A 26,418-nucleotide genomic window follows, 5' to 3' on the forward strand; every position below is an offset into this window, starting at 1 on the left:
TGAAAAAGGGAATGAACAATGAATGAATACAGTCACAATACCCAATATATGTATGTGAAAAACAAAGTTGGAATCTTGATGTGGCTGGGAAGAGAAGGGGGAAATAACAGAAGGGGCATCTCTGATTTAGGGTATACTATATGCAAAAACAGATGTTTTAAGTTGTACCCTCTTTGTACAACCATTTCAAAATTTAAGAAAATAAAAAGTTGAAGCCAGATGCTTGTGGCTCATGCCTGTAATCCTAGCTACTCAGGAGGCTGAGATCAGAGGATAGTGGTTCAAAGCCAGCCAGGGCAGGAAAAGTCCGTGAGACTCTTCTCTCCAATTAATCCCATAAAAGCCAGAAGTGGTGCTGTAAAGTGATAGCCTTGTGTAAAAATTGCTTAGAGACAGCACCCAGGCCCAGAATTCAAGGCCTAGAACCTGCAAAACAAAAGTTTAAAGAGATTTCCATTTATGTATACTCTCAAAAGAATAGGTATGATTTGAGGTAGGCTAGTCAGATGCTTTTAGGACTAAAATCCTGGGCAGAGCATTATAGACACTGAAAATAGGTGTTTCCCATGTAGGTAGTGGGAGTTAAGACTTTATTATTTATGTATTTAATTAATTAATTTATAGACCCTCACAATGGTGCACAGGCTGGACTCATGTGATCTGCCTGTAATTAGGTTGACAGATATCTTTTACAATGTCCAGCTTCAAAATATTATTTTTAATGGTTATATAATGTTATTGACTGATTAGACATAAATGTTACCCAGTGGTATATAGAGCCCACATAAATACTCAACATCCATTACCCCTCTTTCTGATTACTGGTTGAATTCTAGGAGAAAATAATGAAGTTGCTTTTTTTTTTTCAAACAGTCCATGTTGGAGATTTCTCATTGAATTTATCATTCTAGAAAAGGTGCATTAAACAAATATGATCTTCAATCCAACAGGTCTGCAAATCTACTTCCAATAAGAGGCTATACTAGGAGAATTTGCATAATAGTCCTTTTTTTCTCCATTTTATCAATATATCTTGTTCTTTATCCTTGGACCAAGGTCACAATGTATGCTAATGGGGACTTTATCTTTCCATGTACTTGACTATGAAAATCTTTCCTCAGCAGATTTCAAGAAGTGTTGAGAAATCTAAGTCCAACTGGGAGGAAGGGGTAAAGGAGCAACATTGCAAATAGTTGTTTGCTTTCCTGAGATGGAAACACACTCTTGATTAGTAGAATCAGGTAAGAATGACTGTTTTGTTTTCTTTCTTGAAGAGGGAGGGAGAAAGAAATCATGGATCATTCTATTGTTTCAGACTTCTTGACAAAATCCTAAAGCTTTATCTCATTTTCATATTTTGGGAAATGATAGCAAATTGTTACTTTCTATGAAAATAGAGACTTCAGTGAGATACAGAAAATGGCCAGCTATTGTGTCAATAGAGCCTCTTCATTGATTATAGGATTATGCCACATTAAGTAAGAACCATTATGAAATGTATAGTTACTTAAGATATAATCATGAGTTTAGCACCTTTAGGTACATTTACATTCTGAAGACAACTCTATGTTTTAGTACTCAAATTGAGATTTTAATAATCAGAAAGTAAATTGGTACTAATCAAGATTTTGATTTCCTTAAATGTGGTGGTAAAATTAGCTAAAGTGGTTTAAAAAGCATGTTTAAGTCTTGGCAGTAATTCTGACAGTGAAGGTAAAATGGTGAAACATGAGGTAGGTCATTTTAAGTCCAGGAGGAGGAACCTGTAATGTTAAATCAATTACTTTTTTTGTCTATTGGATAAGATTGGCAGTGATAATCTATTTGGAAGATCACAAGGAGCTTTGCCTCTATACCATACATACATACATTCATACATATACATACATATATATATATATACACACACACATATGTGTGTGTGTATTTTACCATCAATGTTTCATACATGAGCTTCTACTATGTGCTCATCTTTAGGTACACAGTCCCAGCTCTTGGTATGGGATGTACAATTGTTAATCATTGCATGGAAGCTTACAGAAAATAAAGCTTTAAGCATGAACTCAGTATAATGTGCCTGAAATTTGCTCTTGAACTAGCAGCTAATGACTAGTAAATCTCTTTAGATATAAGAATTTTAGAGGGACATGGTTCCTGTGGTTCCTGATTCCTAGGACTAGTAGTAGACGTTGACAACAAGACTCAGACCTAACTACTTTTGCTCTAGATTTGAGGTTGTCCTTAATGCTGATAGTGAAGGTAAACCTGATGGGAAATAAAGATAGATTCTCGGTAACAAGGAAGTATGGGAAGATATTCCAGTCTTTCTGTCTGCTTCCAATTCTACTTTATCTTTGAAGTGTTTGCTATTATATTGATACACTTAACCTTTAGCCTATGGACTGCAAAATCAAATTCCCACAGAGGCCAAGCATTAATTTAGCTCATTAAGATACCCTGGGTAGGAATGACCAGGTTGGCAAATCCTTGCCACATAAAAGACACTACTACTGCCCTGTTTTTCTGAATTAAAAAAAGAAAAGGTGATTTCATAAGTATCGATTATCTTTGTAGAGAAGTAACCAAATGCTGTCATCTTGTTATGTTGAAACAAACCAGCTTTGTCTTCATTCCTCTGGCCATACTAAGTGCATATTTTTGTTACTATTTTGTATTTTTTAACAGGTTCTTAAGCCATAAGCCATTCATTTTGAGGAAAAACTCTAAGACTGAAGTCCATATTATTGCTCAGGTTTCTGGAGAACATTGTATTGACTGTTTTGAAGCCTAATGAAATGTGCTAATATGTGAATATTTATTATATCCCAGAAAAAATTTGAATATTTTAAATCCCAGTACAACTTGTATTATCTCATTTTTATAGAAATGCTGGACATATGTACTAAAATTATCATCAGATGACTTTTTGGAGATAGTAAAACTGAGGCTCATATTTAGAGGAAGATTTCCCAAGGTTGCCTAATAAATAGTAGAAATCTGATTTAAACTGTGGAGTCAATTTCTAACGGCAGTATCATACTTCTCATTATTTTCTATTGGTTATTTAATTCTGTGGGCCCTTTCGGTGCTGATATAGAATATATTAAGACATCTGTAAAAATAATTATTGTATACTGTTTGTAAAATGTGTGTCATTGTTCTAATCACTGAAAGGGAAGGTTTACTAATGCCTAGCTCAAGGCCACAGATGCCCAGTACCCTTTGTCCATGCCCTTTTCTAACCATCCAGATGGTAATTGAAAGTTAAAACATAATATTTAAAGACAACAGCAAGTGTTTCACTTCCATTACATGACCAGGATCACACCCAGAGAGCAACAGCTGTAATCACAGCCAACATTCTCCCAAGTACAAGCAGCACTTGTTTGTACTTGTTTTAATCATCCTTAGTAACAGAACCACTCCCATGTATAGACTCATAGCCAGTATCATTGTCTTAAATGAAAGTAGAATGATATAGTCATGAAATAGAAATTGATTTCACCGTAGCCAAGTTATAGGTGGTGTTTGCCAGGAGGGACTTGATTGCTGAGGGTTTGGAAATCACATCTGGGCTTTATAAAGGATGTCATCATTCACTGGTTGGTATACCATGGATTTGGCACATGGAACCATGAGCTAGGCTTGCCATTCTTGAAACGTGTACTCATAGGAAAGAGCTAAGGTAGCTTAGCCTCAGGCAGCTTGAATCATGCACATTTTAATTCATGATTATGTCTTTCTTTTTCTCTTCCCATATTTCTTCCATCTCTTTACTTCACCTCAAGAAAAATGGCTAAGCGCACCTTTTCCCCCTTAGAGATATTCCTGATTTTCCTCCTTGTGATGATGACTGCCATCACAGTAGCGCTTCTCAGCCTCTTGTTTATCACCAGTGGGACCATTGAGAACCGCAAAGGTAAGTGTCATGGATTTCATTGGATGAGATCCCTAGGCTTGAAGGAAATTTCTTGATGACCAGGGGAATACCAAGATGAGCGAGTGTTGGCTGATAGTTCAATGTGTATGTAAACAGCCTGAGATGGCCCTCTCCCTCTTATATTAATTAGCTTGCCTGAACTGATAGCAGTTTTTTTTTTATCACATCTACCTTTGTCCCCCAAATACCCAGTCCACAGATACAGGCATGTATTTGCCTTCATCTTCCAAAGCTCAGGAACCTAGGCTCTAATCCTGTTCTTTGCTTTATTTTTGGCATCATGATCTCTAGGGAGCAAAAGCAGAAAGGAAGGCCCACAGGAAGTCACTTAGTCTGTGCAAAACTCTAGGGAAGGACATCTCAAATTCAAGTCCTTCCAAGGGCCTATCAGGCTCTGTGAACATGGAGTGGATAGACTCCAGCATAGAGTGGGAACAGAGGGAATTCTGGTACAGGAGACCTCATCTTCTCATCAGTGCTTGTTGTCATGATGTTATGTAGTCTTCAGACCTTCCAAGTTTTCAACAAACAAACAGCAACAAAAATGGAACTTGGGGTTATCTTTTGGTTGTTTGGTGTTTTGTTTTGTTTTTAATGTAATATTGGAATCAGGTTTAGCTCTGGAAAGCTGTGAAGACTACAAAAGCTGTGGGCAACCAATGGGTCTTTAGTGGAGCCTCAGTTTCAGTGTTAGGATGTGTAACTGTTAACTGAATGGAAAAGCAGGAGATTGCATGCTGTAACCAAAGTAAAGGGAGAGGTGGCTTCAGACAAAATGGGAAAGGAGATGGAATCTTTCATTTCACTTTTTCCTTTTGTAGACTCTTCTCTTTTCCAGCCTATTCTTTATTTTGTTCTGGTGCTTTGAATTATCTGTGGATACAGAGGAAGAGAGATTCCCCTGTTTCAGAGGAAGAGAGATTCCCCTGTTTCAGCAGTGGGCAGAGCAGGAACTAAAATGCTAGAAATGAAGAGTTCCTTAGGAATTACTTGGTTTTAGCTTTTAAAATTAGAGAACTAGAAAGCACATTCAGAGAGGTTATTAAGAATTATAACAACTAGTCTCATAGAAGTACCTATTGTATATTGAATGTATGTGTGTGTATGTATGTGTAGCAGCACTGTAAGGATTCTAGTATTTTTTTTCATCTAATTCTCACAAAGTATCTTTAAAGTAAGTCATACTCATAGTGATTTTCATATATGGGGAACCTGAGACCCCAGATAGCCAAGAACTTGTCCTTGAATGTGTGCTAGTATGGCTTTAGCTGCTATCATATTCCTGCATTGCTGCTCACATGTTGCTTTCTATTTGACTTTTATCTGGAGTAGAAACAAAGAAATACCCCCACACACACACGTGTGTGTGTGTGTGTGTGTGTGTGTGTGTGTGTATCAAAATATGTGAAGAGAATCAAAGCTCTATACAAGTCATTGTTTCAAATTTTAATATTTATATTAACACAGTTATTTGAGACCTACCCTAGGAAGCCATTAGGTAGAAAAGAAAATGAGGTAAATTAGCTTAAGTAACTAATAGAGTCAGATTTTAAACCCCAATACGTTGTTTCTGGCACCTGCTTCTTAATCTCTGTCATTCTGGCTCCTTTGAGGTTCATATACGTTTGAATATCATAAATAAGCATTTATACACCCACATTTACATAGATCATATACATATAAATACACATATACAGTATAAGGATAATTCAAAGCAAGGTGACTATGTTAAATCACTATTCAGACATTTAATTTGTATTAATAAAAGGTTTTGGAAAGTAGAGGAGTGCTACATCAGGGCAAAGAAAAATGGGTAGTATCCTGGAGATAAAGAGTTGAGGTGGGTCTAGGTATGATGGAGGTGGATCATTTTGAAAGCAGTAGTAGAGAGGTCTGAGTGGAGAGAATGAAAGAAAGAATCACTCAGAGGTTGGGTTTGGTTGTTTGAGTGGTAGGAATCTGCTACATATTTTGCGTAACTGACACAGAAATGCAAAAAAAGTGAGCCAAATAGATGGGTATGACTAGGAAGTCTGGTAGGGAAAAGCTGAGGGACATTCCCAAGGGCCTTGAATGTTAGTCTGAAATATCTCTGGTCAAGGAAAAGAATTTGCTTAGATTTATGGTTCCAGATACTTCCTGTTTTTCATTCTATCTGTTGTACATATGAGAATATATCACAATTTTTCCATTGGAACCAAATTGAATCTAGACAAAGAAACATGAAAATGTTTCTTCTCCAATACTTTATTCTGTTTTAGACTCAGGAGATCACGGTTTGTTAACCACCCAGGATCCCATAGACATTCAAACCACTCCCGTGATTAGTACCCCGGAGCCTCCTCTATTTCAGAACTTCAGTGGCTACCATATAGGTGTTGGGCGAGCTGACTGCACCGGACAAGTATCAGATATTCTTTTGGTAAGTAAATGTTGGACTCTTTAAGGAGACTGCTAAATAATTGGCATCATTTTGGGTCCTCTGTTTGTTCTGTATTATTATAACTACCTACTGTTGTGTGTGTATGTGTGTTTGTGTTTTCAGTAATACTAGGGTTTGAACTCAGGGCCTTGAGCTTGCTATGCATGTACTCTACCACTTGTGGCATGTCCCCAACATGTATTTTTTGTTTCTGTTTTTTACTTTTTTTTTTGTTGGTCATGGGGCTTGAACTCTGGGCCTGGGCACTGTCCCTCAGCTCTTCAATCAAGGCGACTGCTCTACCACTTGTGCCGCAGTGCCATTTCTGGTTTTCTAGTAGTCAATTGGAGATAAGAGTCTCACAGACTTTGATGCCCAAGCTGGCTTTGATCCATGATTCTCAGATCTCAGCCTCCTGGGTAGCTAGGATTATAGGCGTGAGCCTAGCTTTTTTTTTTTTTTTTAAGTTATTTTACAGATAGGATCTCATGTTTTTCCTTAAGGCTGCCTTGGACCATGATCCTCCTGCCTTTGGCAGCTTATGTAGATGGGATTATAGGAATAAACTATCATACCTGGCCATGCCTTCTAGTTTCTCTAATATCTTTGTAACAATCTAGGATTAGTAATATAATTCTTCAAGAAAAAGAAGCTTTTATTTCATTGTGCCTCCTATGTTGCCAATTAGTTATATTTTATGGGTGGAAATGTGGGTTCATGGCTTCCTTGTCTTATAGTTTTGTCAATAGAAGCCAATTAAACATCTCATTTCAAAATAGAGATGTAACTGTGATTACAACTGGGCTAACATCATGTCAGCCAATAAAATCCTTCATGGGGCAGGGTGTTCTGTTGACTGCTGGCATGGGAGTTGTTGGTTATGGTGGTAAAAATGCACATTTATGCAACACTTCCTTACAGAACCAGCACATGAACTTGTCCACTAAAGGTTAATCCCTTCTGCTAAAGAATCTTTATATTCTAAGGATTAATTCCAGATATTTTGTTTTGTTTTGTTTTTTTTGTTTTTTGTTTTTTTGGTTCCGATCGTGGGGCCTGAACTCTGGGCCTCAGCACTGTTCCTCAGCTCTTCACCTCAAGGCTAGCACTCTACTACTTGAGCCACAGTGCCACTTCCGGCTTTTTTTTCTGCTTATGTGGTGCTGAGGAATCGAACCCAGGGCCTCAAGCATGCAAGTTAAGCGCTCTACCACTGAGCCACCTTCCTAGCCCAATTCCAGCTATTTGGAATGTGCAACCTACATCAATGATCTCATGAAAGAGAGAGTGAACAGCCCAGGGGGCATTCTGAAGATTTGGGTGTAGATTTTTGTTGACAATAAAAAAAAGAGCAACAAACGAAAGGAATAGGAAAACTATAGAAAGAAACAACCAATACGGGGATAACTCTAATCTTTAGAATGTTCCCATCTGCAATGTGAGATAATTTATAGGGAGAAGTACTTCCTTCTTTTTAATAACGTAGAAGGAAAGCTTCTATGTCCATGAAAAAAAAAAGTTCCTAAAGATCTCCAATGTAGAAATAGGATTTCTGAGCCACCTGAGCTTCTTTATTGCCCAATCCCAGTGAATACCTTCTCACTATTGGATCAGTCCTTCACCTTTCCTTTTTTCTGCAGATTGATTAAGGCCTCTACTATGATTCTTAATTTATTTATATTTTTGAAAACATACCATACATCATCTCAGTCACAGAGATGTGTGGATTTTCCTTTGTATGTTGCAGAAATCTACTCTTCTCTGTTTGGGCCTGGTTTTTGGTATTTGAGTGAGATAGATGGCTCTAAGTTTTTCTTTCTCTTTAGATGGGCTATGCCAAAAGTGGCCAGTATGCACGGGGTCTCCTCACAAGGCTGTATAGCCGGGCTGTCATCCTGGCAGAACCCGATGGATCAAATCGAATTGTGTTTGTCAGTGTTGAATTAGGCATGGTGTCACGACGACTCAGGCTGGAGGTAAGCAGTTGATGGAGAGAAAGAAATTGTGATTTAATGTAAAGTCTGTGGATGAATGTGATGGGAACTACTTCTTGACAGTTTAGTAGGCCATGGTATATGAATGGACATTATTACAATCCAAGTGATCTTGGTCAAAATTTGCTTTTAGTTTTGCAGATCACTCATCATCATTTTGAATGCTAGTGGTTCTTTGAAAGCTTATTATGTATCGTGTGACCTTTATATATGCTCTCTCATTCAATCATCCAGGTTAGATATTTGAGAGTGAAATAAATCACTAATCTTTCCTTTAGCTTCTCTAGCCATTGAGAATAGATAGAAGGAATCTGAGGAAAATGAAACAAGATGAATCAGATGAAACAAGATTGACTAGGAGTTGGTCACTGTAGAAACTGGGTAACAAGGAGGTTCAATGTATTATTCTGGTTATTAAAATTTCTGTAACAGTAATTTAGAAAAGATCTTAAACTTCATACTTCATTATAGAATATGATTTGTACGATTTCTCTTAAATTTCTCATTACTCACCAAAGAGGATATTTGGCCTTAAGAGAAAGATATGTGGAAAATATACCTAGGAAAATGTATGGAGCAGAAAAAAAAAGAGAAGGAAGAGGAAAGAGGAACAAGGAAGTGAGAAATACAGGTATTGTGGGAAAGAGAGGAAGCAGAATAAAATGATAGGCATGTATTGCCATGTCTTTCTCTAAGGCAGTTTTGAAGCCTTGTTTCAGTTCTAATTTCTGGAGAGGATCAGGTCACAATGAGCAAATGCACCCTGTTAATATCTTCTTACATATTTTGAAATGTGAGAAACAAGAGGCTGGAGCACTGACTAAAACAATAACAGTCAATGTAGGTCATTCAGTATTATGTTAGCTTCACCTAAGTATGTTTTTTTGATGCTACTATTTGGAAGAGCTAGTAGGAGACAAGATGACTCAAAGATACTACTCTCTCAGCCAGGCTCCGGTGGCTCATGCCTGTAATCCTAGCTACTCAGGAGGCTGACATCTGAGGATCATGGTTCAAAGCCAGCCCAGGCAGGAAAGTCTGTGAGACTCTTATCTCCAACAAACCACCAGAAAACTGGAAGTGGCGCTATGGCTCAAGTGATAGAGTACTCACCTTGAGTTGAAGAGCTGAGAGACAGCACCCAGGCCCAGAGTTCAAGCCCCACAACTGACAAAAAAAAAAAAAGATACTACTCTCTCTTGGGAGTGGAGTGGAAGTCTCTCCCATCTGAGGAAGTGAGAGACTCCGTCATTAAATATGTGTCTCTCTCCTATGTTTGCAACAAAACCTAGAGGTGGCTCTAGGTTTAGTCCTCTATCATGAAAAAGGTAATTGAACCATAGAGAAGATAATACACTTTCCAAAATGCAGGCTGTTAGCAATTGGTAGAACTAGGTTCTGAATACATGTGTGCTTGAGCCCATAGTCCACATTCTTCAAAGAGACATGATTCTTTTAGAGGGATGAAATGCCTGAATCACTTCTTTTATTATAAGGAACTTTGCTAGACCTAACAGAAGCCACAAAGCCAAGGGAATCAGGAATCCACATCTTCTGTGAGGCTTTTGTGTTGAGACTTAGGAACACATATGTAGTCATAACCCACAGGAGTATAATGGCATATTACTTATCTATTCCTGTGTAATAATTACCTGCCTCCAAATAGAGAGGCTTATAATATAAAAATATTATTCTACAAAGGCATATGAATTAGGAATTCAGAACTGGCTTGGCTAAGAGTTTTGTTGTAGGTTGTCTCTCTGTCGAGGTGAAGGCAAAGAATGCAGACATCTGAAGGCTTGACTTTGGCTGCAGGATCCAATTCTAAGATAGTTCCCTCCTGTGATTGTTATTCAGAACTCCATATCCAGATGGATTCCCTCAGAGTGAATCACTCAGGAAAACGAGTAAGGAGGAAGCCACAGTGCCTTTTCTGACCCACTTTCAGAAATTACACACCATTACTCTTGCTCTATTTCTCCAGTCACTAGGCCCCACATACATGTAATGGTAAGAAAATTTAACCCCTAGCATTTTAAAGGGAGAGATTTCAAACCATTTGTGGACATATAGTCTTTTAAGATCATCACAAAGGGAAACAAGAAATAAAAAGGGAGATTTTCATAGCCGAAATAATACTGGAGTGTGAAGAATTTTAAATTAGCAAATATTGGAGAGGATGAAATTAAATAGAAGAGGTTATAAACACAGAGTTGCAAAGGAGGAATGTAAACTTTTTTGATGGGATAGAGGAGTTATATTAGGACAAAGATGTATGGAATTGGAGATGTGTGTGAATGATGTATTGCTCATAATTGTGCAGACCCTGTGATTTGAGGTTTTTTGTTTTTGTTTTTGTTTTTACAATATGCTGGGTAATGTGGAGTCTTGAAAATTTTTGCCTAATATACACACAATTATGATTTGAGGATTATTAACCAGATAGTGATATTTCATAAGGACTAGAATAGGGTAGAACTAGAAGTGAGTAGAAATTGACAGATTGTTTAACATTGAGGTTCTATTGGTGAGAGTCCAGTTGGGAAAATAGTAATCATAACAGGTATTTCAAGTGGAGGGCATTTAATACAGAGAATTGTATTAAGTATTGGAACGCTGAAAGATGAAGTAACAGGAAATAGAGTTACAGGAAGGGTTTTTGGACTTTGCATGATAGTTTTCTCTATATAATGTGAGACTGGTTAAAAAAAGTCAATCCAATGGAAGCAATGAGATCACATAGTGGTTGTAGGTAAAATGAAATGCCAATGAGATTTGAAGATAAATAGACATAGGAACTAACATTTGCATAGTATTCATGATCAGCTAGATAATTATCTAAGTGCTTTTTACATGAACTTAATCTTTCAAACAACTCTATGAAGGAATTGCTGATAAGTAACACTGAATAGATTGGGAAACAAAACTGCAGAGGATCAAGTAAATTCATCCAAGATTATACCGCAAGGAGTCTTTAGAGCTGAGATCCTAAAATAGACCTAAAATGTGGTCTATTTTGGAAAATGTTCCATGTGCTGCTGAGAAAAATGTGTATTCTGATGCTGCTGGGTGGAATATTCGCTAGATGTCTGTTAAATCGAGTTGATCTATGCAGTTGTTTAGATCTGCAGTTTCTCTGTTGAGTTTTTGCTGAGTTGATCTATGTAGTAGGGATAGTGGCGTGTTAAAGTCTTTGGATCTATGTGAGATTTGAGAGAAAGTAGTGTTTCTTGGATAAATTTAGGTGCTCTGTTGTTTGGCAAATAGATATTTAGAATATCCTCCTGAAGGAGAGATCCCTTAATTAGTATGTAGTGACCTTCTTTATCTATTCTCACTAATTTTAATTTGAAGTTTATTTTATCTGATATTAGGATTGCAACTCCTGCCTGTTTATTGGGGCCATTTGCTTGGTAGATTTTGTTCCAGCCTTTCACTTTCAAAATGTGTTTGTTTTTATGGGCAAGGTGTGACTCCTGAAGGCAGCAGATAGAAGGATCTTGCTTTTTAATCCAATAGACAGTCTATGTCACTTAATTGGAGAGTTAAGTCTGTTAATGTTGAGAGATATTTGGGAGTTCCTGCCATTTTATCCACCTTCTTGGGGGCTGTGGCAACTGGGTTCTTCCTATGGTTCTTGGATTCTCATTTTGGGTGTGGTTTCTTGGCCTTTATTGTGGTCTTCTTGGTTTTCTATGTGTAGGACATCTTTAAGAATCCTTTGTAGGGCTGGTTTGGTGGAGAGATATTGTTTCTTTGCTATGGAAGGTTTTTATTTAACCTTCGGTTATGAAGGAGAATTTAGCTGGGTATAGTATTCTTGGTTGATAGTTGTTTGTCTTTAGGGCATGGCATACATCATTCCAGGCTCTTCTTGTTTTCATTGTGTCTGCTGAGAAATCTGAGGTGATTCTAATAGGTTTCCCTTTATAGGTGATTGATCTTTTCTCCTTGACAGCTTTAAGGATCTTTTCCTTGGTCTGAATTGATCCTGTGCAGATTATAATGTGACCCAGGGATGTCTTGTTCTGGTCTGGTCTATTTGGAGTTCTAAAAGCTTCCTGTATTTGAATAATCCTATCTTTTTGCATGTTTGGGAAGTTCTCTGCTAGGATCCTGTTAAACAAATTTCCTAGACCATTAACTTCTGTCTCTAGGTGCTCCTCTATACCCATTATCCTCTCATTAGGCCTTCTGATGGTGTCTTCCAAATAGTTCTATCATATTTCTTGGATTTGTCTTGGATGGTTGTATGTTCTTTCTCTATAATATCTAGGCTGTCTTCAATCCCTGAGATTCGATATTCTGCATGGTCTAACCTACTGTCAAGACTTTCTACTTTGTTTTTTATTTCTTTTCCTTCTAATTGGTCGGCTTTGATGGCTTCAACTTCTTTGTTGGAGCTTTGTTTTAAATCTTGTATGAACTTCTTTATTTCCTTAATTTGGTTTTCAGTGTTTATTCTCAAATCCCTTAGTTGATTGGTTATGGTTTCCTTGGACTTCCATTCTTGCTGTTGTGCTCCATTCAGCATTCCCTTTGTGGTCTCCCTGACTTCCTTCAGCTCTCTGCTTATAGATTCCATGAATGCCTTTATTGATATTTGTCTATTCTCATTTCTCACAATTTCTGTATTTCTCTTTGATTAGCTTTCTCATGTTCAAGCAACTCCTGTAGTTCTCTTTGACTGTTCTCAGCCTGCTCACACCATTCCTGACTTTGTCTTTGTCTGTTCTCAGCCTGCTCATGCAATTCCTGTCTATCTCTTTGACTGATCTCAGCCTGCTCATGCCATTCTTTTATTTCTCTTTGAGTGTTCTCAAGCTGCTCATGCAATTCCTGTATCAATCTTTGAGTAGCTTGTTCACACTCATGAGCTTCCTGATTGATCTTTGGTTTGCCTCCTCTCTCTCCCTATCACACTCACAGAGTCCTTTTTAGGTTTTCATTCTTTTCTTCACCATGTTTACCAGTAGTGTTTGTAGAGCTTTTTGGAAACTCTCCTCTGGATTATTCATTATCTGTTCTGTCACCTGATTATCATGAGTGGGAGTTGAGATACCCAGACCTGCCATTTTTCTTGTGTTTTTCCAGCTTGTTCTGCCTATTTGGGATGAAAGTAACACCAGTTTTGTGCTAGAACACTATTTTAAGGCAAGCATCAACCAAAGTCCTGTAATTACACAGTCAAAAGTCTGCAGATACAATCTAGTTCAACAGATACAATTTATTCAACATCAAAAACTATGTATTAATGGGCTAAGAACAGCAAAGAAGAATTTGACAAACCAGAAATTATTAGGTTTAGGGAGAAATGTGGGGAAAAATAGGGTTAGAGGGATGTGGAAAGGTAAAAGGAGAGTGAAATTAACCAAGTCCTAATCTCCAAGAGGGAAATGGATTGGACTGAATGATAGGAGAGAGAGCAGAAAAAAAAGAAAAAAAAGAGACAAGAAAAAATGGAAAACACAAAAATTGAAAAGTGAAAAGTGAAACATTTAAAAATTATGCAAGTTAAAGAAGTAATATTGAGAGAATAATGGGGATAGGATGAGAGGAGGGGAGGGATAGAAAGGAGACGTGAAAAACTAAAAAATAAAAATACTTAAATATTGTATATGTATAAAGAGATAATACTGCTATTAAGGAATTTAAGCCTAAGAGATTTTGAACTGAGTAATAAATTTCTAGATTAAGTGTGTACACAATGGGGGATAAGGTCTAGTAATCGATGACAGGTATATCTGAGGATGAGCAGAACAGCAATTAAGTCATGCAAAAAAAATGAAAGAAGTAAAAAGACTGAGAAAGAAAGAAAGAAAAAGTAAGGACCAACTAAAAGGTCAGTAGAGACTAAAAATCAAGCACACACACACACATATATACCTAAAATAAAAGTTATAAGACAAAAAAAAGATTAATAGAAAACATTTTTTTTAAAAATTAAAAGAAAAGATACAAAAAAAGAGTTCTTTGATTTTTTTTTGGAGGGGTGGGGTGGGGTGGATGGGAAGATCCTGTATCTCTCTTGTGTCCATAACCAGTCTCTTGATGAAGTCTCTGTTCTGCTTGTGGTGTTTGGTTTTTGTGTGGCTTTCTTAAGTCAGTTTGTTTGGGCAGGCAGAAAAATGCTCTGCTTTACCCAGGATTTTGTGATCCTCCTCCCAAGCTAGTTCAATGGGAGGGAGATTTGCTTCGAGTTTCACAAAAGAGGGAGATGGCTGTTTCCTCTAGTTTGGAGATGCGGTGATGAGGCTAGGTTCTGGGTAGAGTTGAGGCCTTTCAACAAACAGTAGTTTTTCCCTGAGGGGCTAGCTTCTGAGACACTCACAGAGCCCAGCCTGGAGCCATTCTCAGGGTTTATGTTTACTGAATTTCAATTGATTGTCTAGGCTGCTGTAGGGAGGGGCAGCCTCTGGCTCTGTTTACCCAGTGAAGAAAGCCCCTCCTCTGGGGATGGGGGTTTTCTCTGCTTGGGCTGGATGACTTTCCCCTGGGTGAAGTTGAGCCTGGCAGGTCAGGTTAGGTTCCTGTGACCTGATAAATGACTCTATTGTTTTCTTCCAAGGCCTGAGTTGGAGCTAGCTGCTCAGCCAGGCCTTTGTCAGTATCAAAGATGGAGATCTCTGGTAGTGGGGGGGGGGGTGGCCTTCCCTCCTCTGCTCCCTGAGGAGTGAGGATGTCAGTGTTCTACTCACACCAGAGTCTTGGTTCCTGGGTCGTCTCTGGTCTGCGATCTGCAGGATGAAGATGTCTGCTCCTTGTCAGTTCTTGCTGGTGTTGAGTAGAATCCGCTCACCTGCTGCGTTTGGCACTTTTGTCCCAGATTCTCTGTATTGTAGATATGGTGGCTATGGCTGCTGCCTCCACAGCCGTGGCTGCTTGCAAGTGCTCAGATCAGTCTCCTTGCCTGGATTTTCCCTCTCTGGCCAAACTCTCTGTACTGTGATGGCACACTTGGTGTGATTCTCTGGCCCAGGACTGTTCACTGGAACACTAAAACTGCTTTCTATGTGAGAGCTTGTTTAGCTTCCAGCTTCTCCTCTGCCATTTTCTCAGAACTCTCCCTGCTGGCTTTTTCTGAGTAGTTTATTGGACAGGCTTTGAAATGAGATCCTCAGACCTCAGCTCAGACTCCTGAGTAGCTAAGATTACAGGTGTGAGCCATCAGCATGTGGGTCATAATTACTAACTTTTCTAAAATTTTTTTAATTAAAATTATTTTATATATTTTTATTGTAAAGCTACTGTACAGAGGGGTTACAGTTGCATGAGTAAGGTAATGAGTACATTTCCTATTGAGCATTGTTACTTACCTCCTCCTTTGTTTTTCACCTACCATTCCCCCTGCCCCACAAGTTCTAAAGTTCATTTTCAACATCCACAACTTGTAAAGTTCATTTTCAACACAGTGTCTTGACCCATTGTTACAATGGGTTAAGCTGTATCCCTATTTAAGTATTTTGGTTTTTTTCCCTTCCCCTCCCCAAGCTAGATAAGTATATATACAAGATGCAGGACACTGACATCTAATACAGTGAAAACAGGGGTTATACCATGGGGGAAGAACATACAAAAGAAACAAAAGAATCACATAGTATATTAACAACAACAGCGACAAAGATACAATCTCTGTGTCCCTATCATAATTGCTACCTTGTAAAGAACTTGATTCTTGAATAGTCATGAAAAAATATATTTATTTAAAAATCCTCATGTTATAGTTCTTTAGGAATACAACGAATGTGGGTAAGAGCCTTTTAGTGGACTTGGAGTTCTTTATAGTCTACAGCCTTCCTGTTTGGTTGTAGAATTGTATGACATCAGCATTTGACTTAGGCAATTTTTCCTCTCTTTACAGACTTTTCTTGTTCATGAGTGTGGTAGTTATGGGATGAGAGAGTATGTGGGAGGGATGAGCAATTGAGGCTGGAGTAAGGCTCAAACAGAAGGAACCCATGGGCTGCCCACATTTCCTTCCCGTATTCACTTGGACCATAACATTGCTTGCATGAACAAGGTAGTCTAATGATTAGTTTTTAGAGCATGAACGGGTTAAAGAGGTATGATAATTAGTGAAATCTGCTTTCTGCTTTAGTGACTACACAACTGGGTTGAGCATGTGTAGCTCTTTAGCTAAAGTAAAAGAGAGTGTTTTGTTTAACGTGTTAAATTGCCAGTACTTAAGCTGCTACTCCTCTATAGACCAAGGATGTGCAGAACTGGATTGTACCAGCTCATTAGAATGAATTATTAAATATTCAGGAATCCTATGAGTTGGTTGTTAAATTGGTAGCATTGGATTTGACCACTACATGAGGTTTCATACCACAGAAATGGGCAAACAATGTGGATGAGGGCTTTTTAATTTTTTTTAGTAGGTAATTTAATTTAAAATTTTTTAGCTTTTTAATTTTTTTTCCCCAGAATTTATCTGACTGTCTGTGCTACACTCAAGGCCATCATTGCTAATGTTTGCTTTGGGTTTGATACTTTTGTTGGGTTATTTTAATGATCTCTCACAAAGAAGCCATAATCATACTAAACTTAGATTATAGATGGTTGTGGACAATCAGAAATGGATACTCAACAGCATTACTAATTTTCCATTTTCTTGAGACATGTATTTTGATGTTCATTAACCAATGCAATGAATATTTACTGGGCATCTTTGTGTTAATCAGTTGCTGAACAACAAATCATTTAAATATCTAAGGAATTAAAACAATGACAATCACACAGTAGGGCTGAGGGTTTCTGTGGGTTGGTGATTCTAACTTGTATCAGAGGAGGAATGGCATGTCACCACTTCTGGGCCACGAGGCAGCATGCAGATGTTGGCTGGAGTGGCAGTTGTTTGCATACTTGACGAAGGCTGGTGAATCTACTGTTAAGGCTGCTCACTCATGTGGCTGGCAAGTTAGTTCTTACTGGGTAGTTTCTTCTCTACTTGGACCTTTGCTCAGATTGGAAGCCAGCCATTGGAAAGACATCCCACTCCTGTCCCCTGGACCTTACACATAATGCCTGGCTTCCCTGGAATGTACGAGTCCATGTCAGGCAAAACTAAATTCTTCATCTTAGAAAGTGAGGCAATAGAGTAGCTAAGAGGTCTCTGAGAAGTATATTTATTATGACTGCCATGCTTTTCCTCGGCATTGTACAACAAATTTCTTCATTTATGCTTCTGCTATAAAGTGCCGCCTTTTAGGAAGATCTTTGTTGCTAACACCCATCAACACCATCTTCCTTATCTTAGGGATGTTTTCTCTTCATAGCATTTCTTATTATTTCATAGTATACTGCATATATGCTTATTGTATTAAACCTTTATTAGAATGAAAGCTTGTTCCAGGCAGAAATTTACTATGCATAGGTGCTTGATATTATTAACATTGTATGTTGAATAAAGGTTAGAGAGACTTGGATGTGGAGTTTGGCTCTGCTATTCATGAAGTCAGTGGGAAAATCATATAACTTCTATACATTTCAATGTTCTCATCTAAAAAGGAGGGATAACAATACCTACTCCCTGGAATTGTTATATATATAAACATGACATAATATGTATAAAATACCTAACTTTGTTCATGTAGATACTGCTATTATTACTGTGTACTTGTTAGGATAATTTAGTGAATCATGAAAGGGCTGCTAGCCAGAAATTTTAATGGGATGGAGCAGTGACTGAACTCCTCAGAGGCCTTTTCTTAATCTTCTATTTTTTCATTTTCCTTGAAGGTCCTGAGCAGATTGAAGAGTAAATATGGGTCCCTCTACAGAAGAGATAATGTTATCCTGAGTGCCACTCACACACACTCGGGTCCAGCTGGATATTTCCAGTACACTCTATTTCTCATAGCCAGTGAAGGATTTAGCAATCGGACCTTTGAATACATTGTTTCTGGTATTGTGAAGGTAGGCAAAAAGCACTGGGGCAAAGAGATCCAGAGACTGGGGTCTTGTTTACTACTGTATACATGCATTTCAGGAATAGTTTGACATGATACAGTGTTATTACCTATCTTACTTTCTCCTTCCTCATCAGACCCAAACCTGTCGACTAACCTTCAAATCTAAAAGCTAGGAGATGAGATTTGGTAAGGAAATCAGATTTATTCAAGGGTGTCAGGTAGATGGGAGGATGAGGTGATCATCACTTCAAAAGTCCATCTTGGGGCTTTTAATAAGGAGGAAAAGGGGGTACGGTGGAACAGTAGAGGAACACTGCATGCTGTGTTGTGTTTTCTTTATACCATGTCCACATTTTTGCCTTCTGTCCAGAACATTACTGTGAACCTTGACTTCCCATTGCTAGTTACAGACACATTATTATTCTCCAGGTTAAACCCCAATTTGCATGATTCATTTATGTGTATGCATAGAAATAAAGAATAAGGAAGGAATCACACATTCTGGTGTTATTTGAAGGTCACCAATTGTTCTGAGGTCTTTAAATCTAAAGAAAGATTATTTAATATTTAGTAACTTAATCCTTATAATTTTTAATATTTATTTCCATTTATTATCGTAAAGTAGTTGTACAAAGAAATGGCCATTTAACAAAACAGTTTATGAATACAACATGTTTGATTTCAGCATTTTCATCCATCCCTGTCCTACCCACCCCTTCCCTTACTCTTCTTATTTTTGTAGGATAGTCAATGGATTCTTAACTAATTTCTTCCCCTCTTCTCTTCATCTGGCTATTCCTTTCTCTTTGACTTGATTCCACCCTCTTTTGCTGAACTTTGATTTTTGGCTTTCAAAGGAATTAGACTAATCTGTTAATCCTTCAGATGTGTTATTTCTGGACCATTTAAAAGGGCAGACAGAGAGAAGGGAAATAAAGTAACTTTGCCAAGGTCCACCCCCAGATGAGTTATACTCACTCTTCTGTCTACCATGCTATTATTTTGTTGCATAAGTGTCATGAGTGAGCTCTATTAGAAACATACATGATACATCTATATCTTTTCACAATATCAGGACTTACTGAACAAGAGAACATTTATAAGCAACATCAATTTTGTTGGTTATAAACTGTCAAGTACTACTGATTTCATTTGGTAGTCCTACACACTGGTAATTACCAGTTGTTTTATTCTAATTTTAACTTTTAATATGAATTCTCAGCATATATAGTATATTTACACACACACACACACACACACACACACACACACACACACACACACACACACACATAGAATGGCTACAAAAAAGTTAATCCATAGATTTCAGAAAGGCTGTGCTATATAGCTGGCAAGCTGATATAACTGGAAGAAAGAAGTTTCTGTGCCAAACCATATAGGATTTTAGGGGACCAAGATGGAGCTGTTCAAAGCACACAGTTGTCACATGCAGGTCCATGTGGCAAGCAGTTTTAAATGTCACTTGGAAGTGAGCTATGTCCAAGTCACAGGCAGGAGGAACTGCACTTGAGCCAGAGCCTGGAGACAGAGCCATTGGTTCTTCACTGTGGTAATTTCCTAGACAAGGCTTAGCACCATGTGTCTCCACACAGCATGTCTTCCATTTTAACTAGAAAGATTGTTTCTATTTACCTCCAGATTGACAGCAACCATGTGTTCTATAGCTTTTTCCCTACAGTGGGATGTGAGAGATATAGGAAATCACTTACAGAGCTTTCTCATTACATTGACTAAGTCATTATGCCCACCATGATGTCTAAGCTTACCATAATTTTTTAACTTTCAGAGCATTGACATAGCACACACAAATATGAAACCTGGGAGAATATTTATTAATAAAGGAAATGTTGATGGTGTGCAGCTCAACCGAAGCCCTACTTCTTACCTTCAGAATCCACAATTTGAGAGACTAAGGTGAGAGGAAATTGCCAAAATAGGATCACTGCCTTTTTCTTAGAGAAGAGCAACAAAATCTCAGTCCAGAGGTCTTAGTTGGTGGAACGGTAGGATCCTAGGGGAATATTAAGGTTAAAATGCTTTTTAGACATGTTGAAGACAAGCAGGGAAACTAACGGTAAATGTAGAAACCAGCTTTTAGTATGTATGTTGCACTTTGGTGATCAGTATGAATGGCTCTTCAATCACTGACACAACTGTTGTCTTAGCTTAATTTTACTGCTTTCTAGCTCTGTGATCTACCTTAGATACTTTCATTTATGGCTGTTGGCTTCTTCATCTCTAAAATGAAGATAAAAATATGCACAACACATCTTTTAATGAATATCTCTTTCACTATGTGCTATCCAGAAACCATCTTAGTCCAGGAGAAGGAGACAGGAAAAATGATCAAAGAACAAAGAATCTTGAAGAAAGTAAAAAAATAAATGAAACATAACTAAATGCAACAACTAAGAGAGATAATTTTTGATGTTCTTTTGGGCAGAACTAGATTTGGACTCAGATCCTAATGCCTTGTGATTTCTAAGCAAGCATTCTATGAGTAGAGCCAGTCCTTTATTGTGTTGGTTATTTCACAATAGAGTCTTGCTTTATGCCTAGGCTAGCCTGGACTGCAGTCTTCCTATTTTCACTTCCCTGAATTATTGGTATGTCATACGCACTTGACCATATCCAGTTACTTTTAGAGATAGAGTCTTTGAAACTTTTTGGCCTAGACTTGCCTCAAACCACAGTTCCTGAATCTCTCCTTCCCAAGAAATAAGGATTATTGGCTTAAACCACTATACTATGCTATATTTTGTGTTTTCTTAAAGTGAGGAATCAAGTTTCCTATAGAGGAAAATAACGTAACTACTCTGGCTTTGTGAATCAGCTGCTTAACATTCATGTTTGTCTTTGTATTTTTCAATGGTTTTCAAAGGTGTTTGTTTTTAGAATATATAATCTTATTTTCTTTGAAAGAATATAAATGAATATTTAAGTTGTGAGTAAATTGAGTGATTTTAGTTTTGTATACTCTGCTCTTTTTAAGAGATTCTGCTTAAATCTAGTATGAGTAGAAATATCAAAGACAAAGCTTCTTTGTCAGAAACATAGCATTACTTACATTATATGAATATAATTTAGTTGGTCTAGTGCCCATGCGGTTGATTGCAATTATAATCCATTTCCTTATATAAGGAATAGTTACTTGCAGTTTATAGAACTATTACTAGTCAAGCATTTTACTTTGTAAGATGTTATTGTTTTGTGTCAGTTTTTATTATTCTTAAAACAAAAAGGTGAGTCTCAACACAGAACTAAGTTTCTTGTTTTGCGGACTAGGTATTCTTCAAACACAGACAAAGAAATGGTGCTCTTGAAAATGGTAGATCTAAATGGAACCGACTTGGGCCTTATCAGGTATTTCGTCTTAGTTGTGTGTGTGCGCGTGTGTGCATGTGTGTGTGCGTGCGCATGTGCACGTGTTTTAAATCTGAGTATCTTTTGTTAAATCTGGGACAAGAAAGGTAACTAGTTTGGCATATGCTGAGAATAAGTGATGTGATTAAGAGACCAGACTTTGGAGTCAGACACAATTGAAATGCAATGCCGGGGCATTGTGCAAACTTCTCAGCCTCTTGGCGCTTAGTGCTTCCCCTATAAAACAAAGAAAATGGAGATGAATCTAACAAGGGACTGTGGTAAAGAGCTCAGTACAGCATCTGGCACATAATCTGAAGACTCAGCAAATGTTAATGCTTATTACTTGATCAAGCTATCATGTGTGAACTTTTGTGATGGAAGACAGTTCTCTCTTGATAAAATGAAAAAAAGATCTTTCACCCAGGTAAGGGGTTATGTGTTTAGGATTATGTGCCTAGGGTTTCCTACAAGGACTAAGTTGAATTCCCGACAGTGCCAATTAGGGATAGAGGCAGATAAGACCAGGCAGGTCACTTATGGATGCAGATGAGTTAGATTGGGCATTGGCTCTAGCACAGCTATCTGCCATAGGCAGCCTATGAGGAAACAGAAGGTGATTTTTTTTGAAGAGAGATTTTGATCACAGCCAGTAGGCGAGGTGAGCAATTCCTAGAACCTTGACCTTTATACTCAGGAATGATATGAAAATGCCCTATGGGAAGTATTTGAGAAGGCTTGGGTTCTGGAGTCAAATGGCAGCGTGAGCTGTGTATCTATGCTGTGTATCTGTGTGACTTTAGACAAGTTATGCAACTATAACTACCTTGTCTTTCAATTAATATTCCTAATTCTTTTTTGAGCATACTGTGGCATGAAGTAAGTTCGTAAAATATTGTTGAGAAAGATGAAAGTGGCTATTAGGTCTGCCAAATAGAATTGTAAAATATCTAAGTGAAAACTTCTATTGTGAGTAAATGAAGTTAAAAGTATTAGAAAAAAATTACATGTGTGAAGCTCCAAGTGCAGTTCTCAAAGTCAGAAAAATAGTAAATTAAAATTAACCAGGACGGCCATAAGACAGTGTGGTGAACCTCATGGTATAGGGTGTTTAGGTTCTGGGGTGAGCTTGACTTGGGTTCATATTATAGCAATGTCTACCACTTACTAACCTGTGGCCTGGAGAACATGGTACCTATTTAGACTTCAACTTATCCTATTTGAAAGTGGGGATGGTTAACACCTTACCAGGTTGTTGGGAATTAAGTGGGATAATACACATAAAGCTGGTTCTGTGCTGGGCTTAGGAAAGGAACACAATCACTGGAGCCAAAAGGCAAGGAATAGAACACAGTTGTACTTCTCCTAAATAGCTGTTATTGACATGTGAGAGTTCTTGAAGCTGAGCACAGGGTATTTATCTCCCCTCCTAGTACAGGGAGAATGAGTCAGGATGATTGTGGGTTAAAATCCAGCTTGAACTACATAGGTAGAGCCTGTCACAAAACAAAATGAATCAACAACAACAAAGAAAGAAACAAAACATCCTTGAAATCCTTAACATTGGAGTTGCTTTTCTGGGTTTAGAATGGGGTCACCAAAAACTCCTGGTGAACTTTGCTGTATAGGCTGATGTGGTAAGACTCATTTTTCCCTTACCTCTGGTAAGTTATCCATAGCATTTGCCCCAGAATTTCTAAATGTTGGCCATGCAGCTGTGTTCTTGGTACGGGTCATGAGTAGGATATAGTTCCTGTTTTCAAGGTTCTTACTGGTTGGTAGAATGATCAGGGCAGAGATAAGCAGATAGACAAGTAATAATGTAACCACCAGATAGCCAGATAACCACTAATGCTATCATGTATGCATGAACAAACTCCATGGGACATTGCAGGAGGCTGCACTGAATTCTAGAGAGCATTTGTTTATTTGTTTCTTTTTTTACAGTATTGTGGCTTAAACTCAGGTCCTTAAACTCTCACTTGTTTGTTTGTTTTTCCCATTCCAGTGTACTACTTAACTACTTGAGCCACCTCTTCACGAACATATTTTTCACTGGTAAATTGGAGATTAGTGTTCTCATGGGCTGGGTGTTAAGGCTTACACCTGTTTGTTTGTTTGTTTTTGTCAGTTGTGAGGTTTGAACTCTAGGCTTGAGTGTTGTCCCTGTGTTCTTCAGCTCAAGGCAAGGGCTCTATCACTTGAGCCACAGCGCCACTTCCAGTTTTCTAGTGGTTTATTGGAGATAAGCGTCTCACAGACTTTCCTGCCTGGGCTGGCTTTGAACCATGATCCTCAGATGTCAGCCTCCTGACTAGCTAGGATTACAGGCATGAACCACTGGTGCCCAGCATGGCTTACACCTGTAATCCCAGCTTCTATGGAGGTTGAGATCTGAGGATCACAGTTCAAAGCCATTCTGAGCAGGAAAATCCATGAGCCTCTTATCTCCAATTAACCAGCAAAAAGCAGAAAGTGGAGGTGTGGCTCAAGTGGTAGAGCATGCATACACACAAACACACACGCATACCTACACACATATCTCATGGAATATTGTTTCTGGGCTGGCTTTGAACCAGAATTCTCAAATTTCAGCCTCCTGCATAGCTAGGATTACAGGTGTAAGCCACTAGTGCTTGGCTTAGAGAACATTTCTTGACAGAAAATGACCATGCCATTTGAGCTGGACCTTGAGGAGTCAGTAGGCATGAAAAGCATGAGTGGTGAGCTAAGTGGTACCCAGATCAAAAAGTGGGTGGGAAGTGAATTGGAAATGTGAACAAATTCTAGATCATGGAGCACAGTGATGCAGGCTTTTGTTACAAGATGTGTTAAGAATGGATATCTCTGTAAGAGGATGAGTCTCTCACCTTTGTTGGGAGAAGATGGCTTTCCCTTACATCCTGCAGAAACTTTCCATTGTTTGTATGACTGCCCTATGTTATCCTGGATGTAATTGTCTTCACTGCATTGACATGATTGCTCTTTGAATACATTAGACATTTTATCTGACACATCCGGTCACATCCAGGCTGCTGTGTAAATCAGACACCACACATAGGTGCCTGTCGTTAGGCAGAACCCCGCGCTGTTAGGAGTGAGGAAAAAGCTAGAATCTCAGAGCTCATCTTTATGGAGATTGTCTTTCTTAATCTCAGCTGGGGAGCAAAGGTGAAGAAAATGTCCCAATGTTACCTCATTACTGTTCTTTCTTCCTCTAATACAGAAACCATAAGGAAGTTCTTCACGAATTTCTTCCTACTTTCATTTTTGTTTCCTTTACTTCATTCAACAAAATCTGCACCAGGTTGCTCCTAGTGCCAGTAATACTTTCAGTTCTTAGAATAATGCATTCATATAGAACACCTTGGACTCAAATGCCATTGTTTGTACTCCTTGAATATATTTTACACTACATGACACTTGGTTTCCACAGTTGTGACATATGAATATTCTACCTTCTCTCAACACAGAGATTAACAGTTTCCATTCATGACTTAGTCAAACTAGGCTTAGGGATACAGCCACAAGCAAAAATTGATGTACTTATTGCCATTATAAGACTCCCAGTTTATTGGTGGAGAGAGAGGGCATTTAAATAGTAATACCCATACAAGTTTAATTGTGCTAAGGGTTAGGAATTGTTTAATTAAATTATAATCAGATTAAGTTCCAAGGGAAGTTTATAGAGTTATCTTAAAGGAATGTGGCCTTGTCAAACAGATTAGAAATAGAGTTGAAATATGAAGGAAAAGTAACAATTAGCCAACAAAATGGGGGATGGAAATAACATTTTACAAACTTGGAAAAGCATGTGCAAAACCTCTGTGGTCCATTTGATGGGCTGATCGGAAACCTGTGTGTGTGGAGTACAGGACAATGGAGCAGGTGTATGAAGTAGTTAGGGATTAGATGACATGATAAAGATCTTGGTCTTTATAGCAAAACAAGTGAACAGTTATTAAAATGTTTTAAGGTAAGGTTGGGGTGAGCTATTGAAAGGTTAGGAACAGCAATAACTTGAAGAATGAAGTAAAATGATGTTCATGAACTCATTCCATAAACCACAAAATCCTCTACATTTGCAAACCTCCCAGGTTTTTTTTTGCCTTTCATTCTCCTTAAGAGAAAACACTAAATGGCTTTTCTCTAGAATAAAGGACATAGTTGGCACCTCTAAATTCTGACTGAAAATAAGAGCACTTACAAATGTCTGTTGTGGGAGAGTCTGGAAGTCATGGAATAATCTGTGACCCAACAGGGAACATAGAGATGAGTCTTGAGAGATCCTGGTATTAAGGCAGTGCAAGTAGGAAGAGACTCCCAGGAAAGAAAACAAAGAGAGGTTTCAGAAATGGAAGAGAAAGTCACAAAGGTGGATAGTGGCAAAGTAGCTCTGAGTAGGAGAGCCTCTGCTTACAAGTCCACCCAAGAGAACAGCTGTGGGAGGGGCAGCTGGGGATACTGCTCATTAATGTGATTAAATTGTGGCACAGGCATTGTCTCGCAAGAGTTGTATGGAGGCTCCTTCACTCCTCTTCTTTCCCCCTCTCATCTGCTCCTCTCCTTTCTCTTTCCTTCTCCTATGCCTTTTCCCCTTTCCTCTCTCTTCTTCTCCCCCCTACTCCTTTCCTGTCTTCTCCCTTCCTCCATGTCACACCCCTAGGAAGCAACATGCATTGGATCCCCCGGGTTGGGAATATAAAGAAGCTCTGAGCTGGTCTGCTAATGATGGATCCATTGCAAATCCTTTTCTTTGTACAG

At 38.3% G+C, this 26,418-nt stretch overlaps 1 protein-coding gene across 1 annotated transcript in view; it reads left to right on the forward strand.

Moving 5' to 3' along the window:
* The first annotated feature begins 1,145 nt into the window (after positions 1-1,145).
* The window catches only part of LOC105986279 (neutral ceramidase-like), a 70,384-nt gene continuing 45,111 nt past the window's right edge, over positions 1,146-26,418 (forward strand). Inside the window, exons 1-7 of the mRNA XM_013017097.1 lie at positions 1,146-1,241; positions 3,789-3,919; positions 6,202-6,362; positions 8,189-8,338; positions 18,098-18,274; positions 20,078-20,205; positions 21,577-21,654. Coding sequence (XP_012872551.1) covers positions 3,793-3,919; positions 6,202-6,362; positions 8,189-8,338; positions 18,098-18,274; positions 20,078-20,205; positions 21,577-21,654 — 821 coding nt within the window. The 5' untranslated portion in view covers positions 1,146-1,241; positions 3,789-3,792. The remainder of the gene's footprint in view (positions 1,242-3,788; positions 3,920-6,201; positions 6,363-8,188; positions 8,339-18,097; positions 18,275-20,077; positions 20,206-21,576; positions 21,655-26,418) is intronic.

The sequence above is a fragment of the Dipodomys ordii genome, unplaced genomic scaffold, assembly GCF_000151885.1.
Source record: "Dipodomys ordii isolate 6190 unplaced genomic scaffold, Dord_2.0 Scaffold34, whole genome shotgun sequence".
In the NCBI taxonomy this organism is placed as follows: Eukaryota; Metazoa; Chordata; class Mammalia; order Rodentia; family Heteromyidae; genus Dipodomys; species Dipodomys ordii.